This window comes from Drosophila arizonae, chromosome 4 (assembly GCF_054131065.1).
Source record: "Drosophila arizonae isolate 15081-1271.41 chromosome 4, UAZ_ARI_1.0, whole genome shotgun sequence".
Lineage (NCBI taxonomy): Eukaryota > Metazoa > Arthropoda > Insecta > Diptera > Drosophilidae > Drosophila > Drosophila arizonae.
Genome location: NC_142924.1, coordinates 4933425 through 4945046, shown reverse-complemented (window position 1 = coordinate 4945046; position 11622 = coordinate 4933425). Strand labels below are relative to the sequence as shown.

General features: G+C 39.1%; 2 protein-coding genes across 10 annotated transcripts in view; both read left to right on the top strand.

Moving 5' to 3' along the window:
* Window positions 1-26: 26 nt before the first annotated feature.
* The window catches only part of Spn (protein phosphatase 1 regulatory subunit spinophilin), a 40108-nt gene continuing 28512 nt past the window's right edge, over window positions 27-11622 (top strand). For 7 of the 9 annotated variants that reach the window (XM_018006057.2, XM_018006053.2, XM_018006061.2 and 4 more), the window contains exons 1-2: window positions 28-882; window positions 8541-8886. The gene's annotated coding sequence lies outside the window, so the exon portion shown is untranslated. Of the gene's footprint in view, window positions 883-8540; window positions 8887-11622 lie in introns of all 9 variants that reach the window. The other 2 variants (XM_089468565.1, XM_089468564.1) reach the window with 2 other exon arrangements.
* LOC108612236 (WD repeat-containing protein SL1-17-like) lies at window positions 8902-10442 on the top strand. Its single transcript, XM_018005114.2, has one exon. The coding sequence runs from the start codon at window positions 9338-9340 to the stop codon at window positions 10334-10336; it is 999 nt and encodes a 332-aa protein (XP_017860603.1). The 5' UTR covers window positions 8902-9337; the 3' UTR covers window positions 10337-10442.

Sequence of the window (11622 nt, the reverse complement as noted above, 5' to 3'; positions counted from 1 at the left end):
TATTCTGCATGAGTTTGCATAGATACAGTTAGTTGTGTACGAGTCGTCGGCGCATGGTGTTATCGGACGTATTGAGCGGCACCCAAAATTTCCTTTGTTCATACTTATGTATTTTAATATCCGCGACGGACGTGTATTAAGTGAATGACAAGCTGAATAATTCAAATTGTAAATTCTACAGAGCCACCAAGTATTTTTTCCGAGTTTATGAAATTTAAGCAGACCTGCCTGCTGGCCAAAGCTGCCCAGAGTTCTGCTAGCACAGTTGAACAAAATATTTGCTCAGACGACGCGCTTCTACGCATAAAAAATAAACGAGAAAAAAAGAAAAGAAATAATGAATTAAACCGAAACGATTTTTAACTACTATAAAAACAAACAACTGTCCGTTGGACCGACCCCTTTCGAAAACAAAATTTCAAATTGAATAATATACGTGTATGAGAATGTGTATACATAACTGTTAATTGGCAGATTTACAGATCTGGAAAAAAGGAGTACACAAAATCGAGTTAAATATATGCGAAAGAACATGACAAAAAGGAAAAGTGTTGCTAAATAATCATGTATTGTGCATATGAATACATATACATGCATATGTGTGTGCTAAAGTGAATGCAAAACAAGCTGCAAACGTAAAGTTGTGAACGTGTGGACGCCACTCCTTTTGCGCGAAAAGAGAAAAAAATATTAAATGTAAAAAGGCGGCGTCGTCGTCGTCGTCGTCGTTGTTGTCGTCTGTGCGTGGATAGAGATTGAGCGAGAGCTGCTGCGCCGGAGTTGAACTTCGCATATGCATACATACCAACAATCGTAGTGTGTGTGAGAGTGAGTGTCGGCAAATTTCTACAGAGCAAATAGAAACACAACACACTGTGATAGGTGCGTAAAGCGAATTAGATTAACTAACAAAACTGTAGGAAATATGGCAAATATGTTATAGCGGCATTTTTCAATGTTTTTCTTTTTGCTTTGCCGCCTGGCCACACTGCGCAGAAGTTGAATGCGAAAGCAAGGCAAGGCAATAATGCAAAATGCAAGCATAATTGTAAGATATTTATGGCAACTGATCGAACAGCTGGCTTGCTACCTTGGGACACCTGGCCAAAAGCTGACACATTGAATTTACAGTTGCTCGAACATAAAACATTGCTCCTTTCCCTGTGTGTCGTTACGGGCTTTGCATTCGTTTAATAACTGGTTTTTAGTTCGACTTGCGCAGTATTTGGTCAAACAGGCCAAAAACAAAATAAAAATCTCCCAAACAAGCAAAAGGCTTACCAGAGAGCGAAACCGTTGATCAACATAGCTGAGAGAATGGCAAAGAAAGACAGAAAGAGAGAGAGGGAGTGACAGTCGCTAACATTGCAAAAAAAAAAAATTGCAAAACAATAACATGAGTGTGATAATCTACAGCTTTCGCTTTTGCTGCTGTTCTTGCTGTTGTCTTAGGCTCTTGTCCGTTCTTTCTTTTGATTGTACTTTGTTATCGTTCTGTTGTTTCACTGGATCTTCGTGCTGTTCTGCTTGTTTATCGCGCTTCTGGTGGCTGCCTACGATTTATGCAAATGTGCAAAAGACTCCAATTACATTTATAGTTCCGCAACAAGAATTCAGCCAGCATTGTTGTGTGTGTGTGTGTGTGTTTGAGTATGTATGCGTGCTTGCTGTGTGGAGGCCACATTGTTGTTAGTTTTTATACTTGACATAATATTTGTATGTATGTACACGTATACAGTTCTGCATACCCATACTTACATTTTCATTTGTATGATATTGCATGCACATATGCATTCTTGTATGGGAGTGTGTAAATATGCATGAATGCGTGTTTATCTGTATAGAAGTTCACATATGCATTCCCTTGCTTCCAGCGTGTCCACTTATTTAGAACTCTTCTTCATTGTTTATTTTTAGTGTAGAATTCTGGTTACAAAACATATTAATTTCATTGCCTCCATTTCAAAGTCGCTCTCTCTGTTGTTGTTGCTGCTGCTTTTGCTATTATTGTTTTTGAGGTTTTTTTTTTTTTGTTGTTGCGTCTTCTTTGTCTTGCCGAAGCAGAAACAGTTGCGACGTTGTCAGCAGCAGCCACTGCCACTGTATTGTTTTTATTGCCTTCTCCGCCCCTCTCCCTCTCGTCCACGCTTGCTATCCCCCAAAAAGTTATTGTGGGCCTGAGGTTACTGCTAGGCTGGGGTCTTACCGCTTGTACATCAAGTCGCTGGTGGTGCTTATTGTATTTTATAAATATTATCTATTTATAGATAACCGTTGCCTTGCAGTCCGCTTGTAGAATCTGTGATTTTTGTTCTTGTCTCTTAATTTGTCGCCAGCTTTTAAGTGTGTTAATCGCCTACGCTTGCGCCCATTAATTAGTCAAATGCGACTCACAACTAATTGCAAATTACTCTTAATTAACGCGTGCCCAAAATCGCTGGAAAAAATGCAAATATAAACTTGGCTTATGCATAAATAAATAAAATTAATACACCACAAATTTCGTAAATTTAGCAGAGATATTTCGATGAATAGAAGAAAGAAGAAGATAGAGAATTCAAGAAAAATTATAGATGACGGATAAGAGCAGATAGAAGTAAGTAAAGAAAGAAAATATGTACATAGTTTTGCCATATCAGATCTCTGCATGGAATAGAATATAGAAGAAGATGTGATAGAAGACAGAAGGAAATAGACTACCGTAAGGAAAGAGAACGAGGACATATTGTACTGTGACTTACACTGATCCAAATTGAAACCTCGTTTCGGCGGGTAATCAAATAAATTTCAATTAGTTTGAATGTTGGTAGGAAATCGTTGCCCATATAAGCTAGACAATAGTTTTTCCATTGTCTACTAAATTCGACAAATATTGACTTAATCCGAAATTACGGTTATGTGCAAAAGTCTACAAATCGGGTTAATAATTTTGTTGTATAAAAAAAAATTATAATAATAAATTGTTGTGGGTAGGGCATGCAGTCGTTCACTTGGCTGACCCTGCGGCTAACGACAAGGGCAGGGGCATGGGACATGGGGCCAGGTGTTGGGGTAGAGGTGCCTACTCGCTCTTGCTAGCATGTAACGGCTGTTTCGAGTGCTTCAACCTTTCTTGATGCTGTGCTTAGACAATGTACTACTGTCCACTTTTTGCAGTCGCCCATTGAAATTGAATGAGGCAAGATTAAGCAACTGTGGCATCAGCAGCAGCAGCAGCAGCAGCAGCTGTTGAAACAATTGCCAACTGGCGAGAATAAGTTGCTTATTCCGTGTTCTTTTGCTGTGTGGCATTTCTTATATGCTTCCATGCCCACACAATTAAGGGGCCGAAGAGTGGAAGGGGACAGACAACAATGCAATTGCATAATGCGCGCCCTAAGTGATGTGCTCTATGAGAAAATAGTTTCCTGAGTGTGTAAGAGCTGCTGCACTTAAAAAGTGAGGATATGACTGCGAAAATAGAGCTAATGTAGAATATTAAAAAAAAAAAAAAAATAAATAAATAAAAATAAATAAAATAAAAATAAATAAATAAATAAATAAAAAAACACAAATTGATACTCATATATTTTAAGTTAAAATAGAATAAACACCTAATTTAAGGTGGGCTGACCCAATCTGTCTCCCTCAAAATTATAAATAGATTAATAAATACAAATTATGTTAGAGGACACAATGCATATACTCACCCAGCCAATCGATAATCATTTAATTTATTAGACTACCTAAGCTAATTCAGGACAGGACAGGAAAAGCCTCAGAATTTGGGGCGGCAAACCCTTTTTCATATTTAATGGCTTTAACCCAAAAATTGTTGAAAATTGCCTATATTAGATTCGGTTGACCAGTTAATTGTGAGGTGTGCGTTCGATTGCCTTGCTTTCATTTATTAGCCCCATTTGGCAGTTGGCCAACTGATGTGTGCAAATTTATCAGTTCAAAAGGGTGCAAAGTGCGTGTCTGGATGTGAGCCTAGGCAATGTTCCGGGAAGTTCACACAGAGCGTTTGCTTTATTGAATTTCATATATTAAATGCAACAAACAGAGCGAGAGAAAGAGAGAGAGAGAGAGAGAGAGCGACAAACAGAACCAAGAGACAAAGACAGAGAGAGAGAGAGAGAGAGAGAGAGAGAGACAGTGAGAGAGCGAGAGGCTGTGCAGGAGAGAAGGTTTGTAGCTGGAGTAGACTCGCCTGGAGCGCTTCGCCGGTTATATAATGACAAAAAACGTTGCTCATGACATTCCGTTGCGCATGGTTGGGCATGAGTGGATTCGGAATCCCGCAAGGGGGCGCTCTGCGGTGGGCGGTGGGCTGTGGGCGGTGCTAGATGGGAGGGCATTGTGTTGCTGTTAAACTTTGTCTACCTTACTACCATTGTAGTTGCTACGTTGTTCGATTTTTCAACATTTGCTTGTTGTTTTCCTTTCTCTGTTTTCTTTTCTTTGTCATGCTGTGCATCCCGTCTTAACTTTTGCATTTCTAAGGGTTGTTTCTTCTTGGCTTGGCTTCGCTTTGCATTTTTTGCATGCACTTCGTGCGTTTTTTAAGTTTAGTGCAGCTTCGGCAAAGTACAGTAAAACGCAGCGGACGAATAGCGTAAAGTGTGAAGTGTGTGTATGTGTGTGTGTGCTTAAGGTTGACTCAACTTTGCACTCGCCATCCTCCATCCCTCCATCTATAACTCCTCCGCTGCACTGCATTTGGCACGTTCGCCAGCATCCACAAAGACTTAAAGGCAATTTATATGCTTACACTGAGAAAAAATCATGTTTCATTCAACTGAATCTACCCCTTTCTCTGCTGCTCTCTCTCTCTTTATATTATATCTCTAACAATTACGACTTAATTTAATTGTATAATTATTTTAATTGCAAGCGAAGATTCACGCTTTGCACAGCTTCGTTGCATAGAGAATGATTTTTAGCACTGATTAGACTCTCAATAGCTCTTTGTTTGTTGACAAGCTAATTAACAAGCACCGAAAACTAGGAAGATTAATTTCTATTACTATGGACTTGGACTATATATATATTATTGATAAGGTAAAGGCGTACGACAGCTGTCTGAGTCATGGAATCTAATATTGATTGTGATTGTCAGCCAAGGCAGACATCGTGGCTATCACACGGCTACCGTTTGATTTTCTGTATACCCTGTAAAAATAGTTTGGCGTATACATAGTTTCTGTAAAGCTCCCTAAATAAACAAATTATCTAGTCAGATAATATAATGATGTAACTTCAACATGTTATATGGACTCAAAACTAAATAAGTCTAGCTATATATTGGAACATATTCATTCCATAAAACTAATATACTCCTTTCAACTCATTTATGAGTATTACCATTATTGATACAGATATTTTAAGGTTAGTTGAGTTCCCCTAGAAGCATTTAGGACCAGTTCGAGCAATTACAAACTAACAAGATGGATTTATGTTCCTATAATCGATTCCCAAATCAAATTGCAATTTGTCACAGTAAACGAGAAGATGAGAAAATATTGATTTTTAATTTTTTCGTGATTCGTTGTTTATTAATGTTGTTATTCTTGATTGCTGCTCGCAGCGTATCAATCGAATATAAACGCTTTAATGTAATTTGCTTAAAATTGCTTTTCGACATTGTCACGCTCTCACTTCGGATAGAGCAGAGAGTGGAAGCGACTCGTGACTCTCAACTCTGTCAACTGTCAGCTGTCAACTGTCGCCTCTCGGCACGGCTTGAGTTGGCCACTTTTCGCTTTCGATTTTAAATTGTTACCAAATATGATCCGGCTTAGTAATATATATAGTTCGTTTTTGGTTTCATATAGTTAATCGGATCTGGGGCAGTGTAAAGTGTTTAAAGATGATAACGGAATACCTGAATGATAATTGATACAGATTTCAATCCATTTTCGCATTCCTTTGATAATTCTTCTGATGAATCTAATATGAAAAAGTATTTCAGTCGGGCCTACACGACTGCAGTATACTCATTCATAGTCTAAGGAAAGATAATATAAATTTATATATGTTCTATATGGAGTCTCACATTTTCCAACTTAATCCAGAGTAGACAGAGAATAATTTGAACATTGCCTTAAAACCAATATACTCCTATCACTTTCTGAACGAGCATAAAAATCTCAGAGCGTCGATAATCGATTGTCAGTGACGGATCTGTTGGTTGGAAAGCGTATGTCCGCATTTTTGCAAAGTCGATTGACTTGTCTGGCCGAGCTCAACTGAAGCTCCTTCTTGTGTCCGCTTTCGTGGCCGGCGCTCCCAGGGGAGCCAACAGAAAGCGGTGGAAGAAGTCCTATTAGTGTCAGGTTCATTGCCAGCCATTCAACTCAACTGAATGGCTGAACGGCCAGTGAAGCCGCAAGTCAACTAGGTCTAAGTCGGCATTTAAGTAGAGAAGTCGTGCAGTAATACTTAACTAAGCAAATTTTTAATTTTACTCGCATTCCATTTAGTCTTAGCCGAGAGGCTTGCAATTAGGAAAAAAAACCTCAAGTAAAAACAAATTATATTATATAGAAATTTATAATTTAATGAGAAATTGTTAGTTCTTTTCCATTAAAAACTAAGGAACTTTGAAAAAAAAAAAAAAAAAAAAAAATATTAAAAATATATCTATTTAGAAATTCTAAATCAATTAGAAATTTCATTTAATTTTCAGCTCTTCTATAATTTTATTTCCCTTATTAATTGTATTACTTTGCTTAATTTACAAAACAATTTGTAGTTCATTATTTAACTATTCACAGTTAATTTAAATGAAAATGCTGCCACGCCCACATTTAGTAAAACGTTTACATGGTACAGCGCGCAGCCAATTTATGTTATGATAAAACCTCAAATAGATATATGTATGCAGCGCGGTCTAAACGGTGTAATTAATGTGAAATATCGTGAGCTCGTTCAGGTGTGCAGCATGTGGTAGGAGACAAACGAAATATGATAGCCAGAAAGAGAGAGAGAGACGAAGAGAGAGAGAGAGAGAGAGAGTTAGATGATGAACGATACGAGTTAATGAAATATGTTCTGCAAAAGTAGATCAAGTTCATTAGACTGTAGACTGAATTCTAGATATATAATCATAGTATATAAAATCATAATCAATTCTAATAAATGGTAATTAAGCTGCTAATCACTCAGAATCAACAACATAATAATTGCCTTTTAAGCAAATGTCCAATCATTGTCTATAAAGGAAAGAGAACGCCTTTCTCCGCCACTCTCTTGACCCGCTTTGGTGTTTGATTGCAACACAGATACGCTAAATGACATTGCGACGCAACATAATGTGTTGATTGCTTTGTATTATGGGTTACAATCGAAATGCTGTTGCTGTTGCTGCTGATGCTGATGCTGATGATTCGATGATATTAAACTAACTCTGGGCAATTCGCTGAAGAGTTTCACATGAAGGCCGCTGGCGAATTCATTGAGTGTGGGATTTGGAAATGTCTACTTTTGATGTATTTTGTTTTTCTGTTGTCTTCGCTTTGCTTTGCACTAGGCAAACATGTTGAAGTTTCTTGCTGTTTTTATAATGGCCATAAAAAAGTATGTAATTCGTGGTTGACTCCACTTGCGACGATACGATAGGGCCTTCCGACTGATAAATCTTGTAAATTACATTGAGCATTTCATGTTCAGGTGTGCTGTGTGTGTGGCTCTTCTGTCGCTACTTGGCTCTTTAGTTCTGTTCTAGTTGTTGGCCACATGGTCACGTTGTCTTTTTATGGCATCGCCAGTTGACCCAAGCGAACAGCTTGTTCCTGACCTTTTATGGTGCTGCCTGTAGATAGCAAGACGAAACTAAAAACGGAAGATGATGCCAAGACAGGTTTTGGAGCTCGGTAACGCTAACACTACCAACTCTAATCAGAGCACAGTTACTATACATCATATATATATATCACTAAAATAATGCTTATAGTTAAGCCGAAATTCATGCGACTTCCTCAATGTTAGTGTATTGACTTTTGTTTTCATTTCTGAAGGCTATTGGAATTTGTGGCCATTTGTTGCTATTATTTTTGTTTCTCTTTACTTATTTGTTGCTATTATTTTTCTTATTGGAAGGCTTTCAGTTGAGGCGTCAACGCGTTTTGTATAAAAATTTGCAGCACTTTCTCTCTCGCCGCTGTGGGTCTCTGTGGGTCTCTGTGGGCGCCGCCTTGGGCATTCAACCTCTGATCGCGTTGCTTCATAGAGCCAAAGCAACGCGACTTGAACAAATGGAACTAATGGCTTCCGTTTGGAATACTTTAAGAGCCAAGTCAAGACAAATGAGCCAAAAAAAAAAAAAAAAAAAAAAAAAAAAAAAAAAAAAAATAGAAAAGAAAATAATAAAAAAACCAACTCATTTTGACTGCCTTTTTTGGTGTTGCTTCGATAGGCGCACAGAAATAATGTGGCAATTCTGTTGAGAGTTCGTTTTCAGCTAGGCGAGGTTCAATGAACCGCGAGCTAAGTTTTCTTCAACTGCAAGCAAAAATTTAATTTTGTATCTTTTTTTTCTGATTTTTTTTTTTTTGCAGAAATTTGCATTTACTACAAACAAAATGCTTGGCACGGCGATTGCTTGATTAGCAAACAGCAAAAATACGAAAGAACAACAACAACAACAACCACAACGAAAACGACGCTCTCCACGCTTGAGTGCCATCCGTTGAGAGGAGTAGGTGGGCAGCACCAACGACAGCAGTAGCAACAACAACTATCAACACCTGGAATTAACACAGCCAAACACAATTGCAATGCCAAAACTTTCGACGGTAGTTAGCGCTTAGCTGGCCAAAAAAAAAAAAAAAAAACAAAAAACAAAAGTCAATTCCAAAGCTAAAAACTACAGCCAACAAACTTAGGACAAGGAAACTAAGACAGGTAAGCAAGCTTGCAAGCATAAAGATTAGCTAAGATAAGACAGAGAGGCAAGTCGAAATGAGAATTCATTAATATAGATCTTTGATTGAGTTCTATAAGTCTGAAAAATGACTTGAGGGTGTGCCTTGCTACAGGAATTTGCAAATTGAATGCCTTATCGAAGGGCAGGAAATGAAATCAATAAGCCTGTTTCATTATTAAGTTTTTTGATTTCAATATGTCTAGCCAAGACAAGGCTTTATTAGCATTCTCTTCATGTCTAGAAAGGAGACGTAGTCAAAGGCTTCTGCTAGCATCATCATCTCGCTTGATCTTAGTGTTATTTCATATTTATTCTCAATATCTAGGCAGGCGTTATTAAGTAGTGATAAGGCAAACAAACCAGTCAACAATTAGAAAACAACAGCACAACCAGAAAGTAGACAGTAAGTGAAACGAAATTCAAACCCACATGGAACAAACAAAAAACAACGATAAGCAGCCAGAGAACAGAGTGTGGTGCTGTGCTTGGGGCCTGCTCAAGCGCCAGCCTAATGACAATTGTAGTGCAAAGGATGTTGAGGGACTAGCACAAGGCAACGGCAAGCCCAAGGAGTTTATCATTACGGGCGGCAATAAGCCACAACTCAAGATTGTTCACATTTCGCCCACCGAGGGGAATGCCTTTCCGCATGAGTGCAGCCATCAGTTGCCCGGAATGGGGATACACAATGTTGCGTTGAGTTCGGACAATAATTGCATCTCGGCCGTCTCAATGGACGGCAATTTGATGCTGGTGAATGTTCTGGGCGGCATACGCTTGCCCCGGGTCACGCACTGTCACGTTAGTAATATCTGGTCAACGGCTTTCAGTCGCAATCCCGACTGTGTCTATGCGGGCTCGGGAAGCGGACATATTTTTAAGTACGACACCACGTTGGGTAAACTGCAGTACAGCTATGACACGGATCGCTGTGAGAATATACTGGGCCTGGCCATCAGTGGGGATCAGCGCTTGGTGGGCGCCACCGACTACGAGGGCAATTTCACGCTCATCGATGGCTGCACGGGGAAAGTGCTGCGTCGCCGCAACTATACGAAGCCACTGCGCCGATTAGTCTACGATCAGCTCATGCGATATGCCTTGGCTGCCTGCGATGATAAGACGATCAAGTTAATTGATTTGCCCAGCGGCAGACTGCGCGAGACTCTGCCGGCACACGATGCGATTGTGATGTCGGTGGATGTCTCGCAGGATGGTTTGCGTTTCGTGAGCGGCGCCTTCGATGGCTCCATCAAGGTGTGGGACGTACGGACGACAAAGAGCGCGCTCTGCTTTCAGTGCAACCACAACAAGAATCTATGGGACGTGGCCTTCAACAAGCTGAGCAACAAGATCAGCGTTGTCGGCGACGGCAAGGGCCTCGGTGTTTACTACTGTTTAGGTAATAGGGAGATGATGCTTGTCTAGAGAGATGTCTGTTTATTTATTTGTTTCTTGTGAAATTATTAATGAACAAAATTGTTGCATATTTAAGAAAAAAAAAAATCAAATAAAAAAATTTAAATGTGTTAAATTTCATTTCATGCATTTATAAACAGTTAACAGTAACAGTTGACAGTTAACAGTTAATAGTTGACAGTGTCTGTGCTAATGAATTCCAGTTTTATAAGTCGGACTACTGCACGTTATCCAGCATGTGGCATCTGTTGTACGCCTTCTATTGCATCGACTATTTCAATTAGGCAGCAGCGTCGCATCCTTTGATTCGTTCGTGATTTGCGGTCATATTCATGATACTGCGTTGGCAGCTGCCAGCCATGCGAGATTAATGACTTCAATTGGCAAGTTGGCAAGTTGGCCTCATCCATGACTGGCTGTAGGCCCCGACACACAAACTCCTCGCATTGCCGCTCGTGGCCAAAACCGCAAAGTAGAACCCACTTGCACAGACTTGCCAACTCGTTTTCCCACCATTAAATTGGCATAATTTGTCGAACAAGAACAGTCGACAACAGCGAAGGTAACTTGCTATACCCATCGAAAGAGCGCATTTCGGGTATATTGAGGAGTATAGAGATGAGGTATATAGAGAGTATATACATATACTGAATCTGGCTGAGTAACTGACTCGAGTCAGCCTCGTTTCACCCTAGACTCTATATTAGAGTCCTTAAATTATGTGTCAAAGTTCAGGGTATATATTAGTCGGACACTCCCTTTTAGAACACTCATACTAGTTTATTTCATGGCTGTTACTGTTGCTGTTGCTGTTGCTGTTGCTGTTGTTGTTGTTGTTGTCTTTGTTGTGTATCAAAAACACTTTTTGAATTGTGAATTCTGTGAATTGTTTTGCTGTTTTTGCCGTTGCCGTTGCCTACGCGAAAATTCTTTTAAGTTGGTATCTCGAAACTCGAATGCAATCAGAAACACAGAAAACAATAGACCAACGTCAAATGAAGTCTGATGAAATCCTGGGAGCGTTGAATAGTTGGAATGTAATGAAAGAAAAGAAATATAAATTCTTATGTAAAATATGAATGTCAATTAGAGTTAGATGTGGACTCGTTAGAGATTTGCAATTGGAGCACAAAAGATATATTACGAGTAGTAGTTGATTTCTGTAATCCAAATAAGAAATATAAATTCTTATGTATACTATGAATGCCAACTAGATAAAGATATATACTAGTTGCTGATTTACATTGCAACATATTCCAATTGGATAAATACAGAGACTGCTTTGATAGTTAACA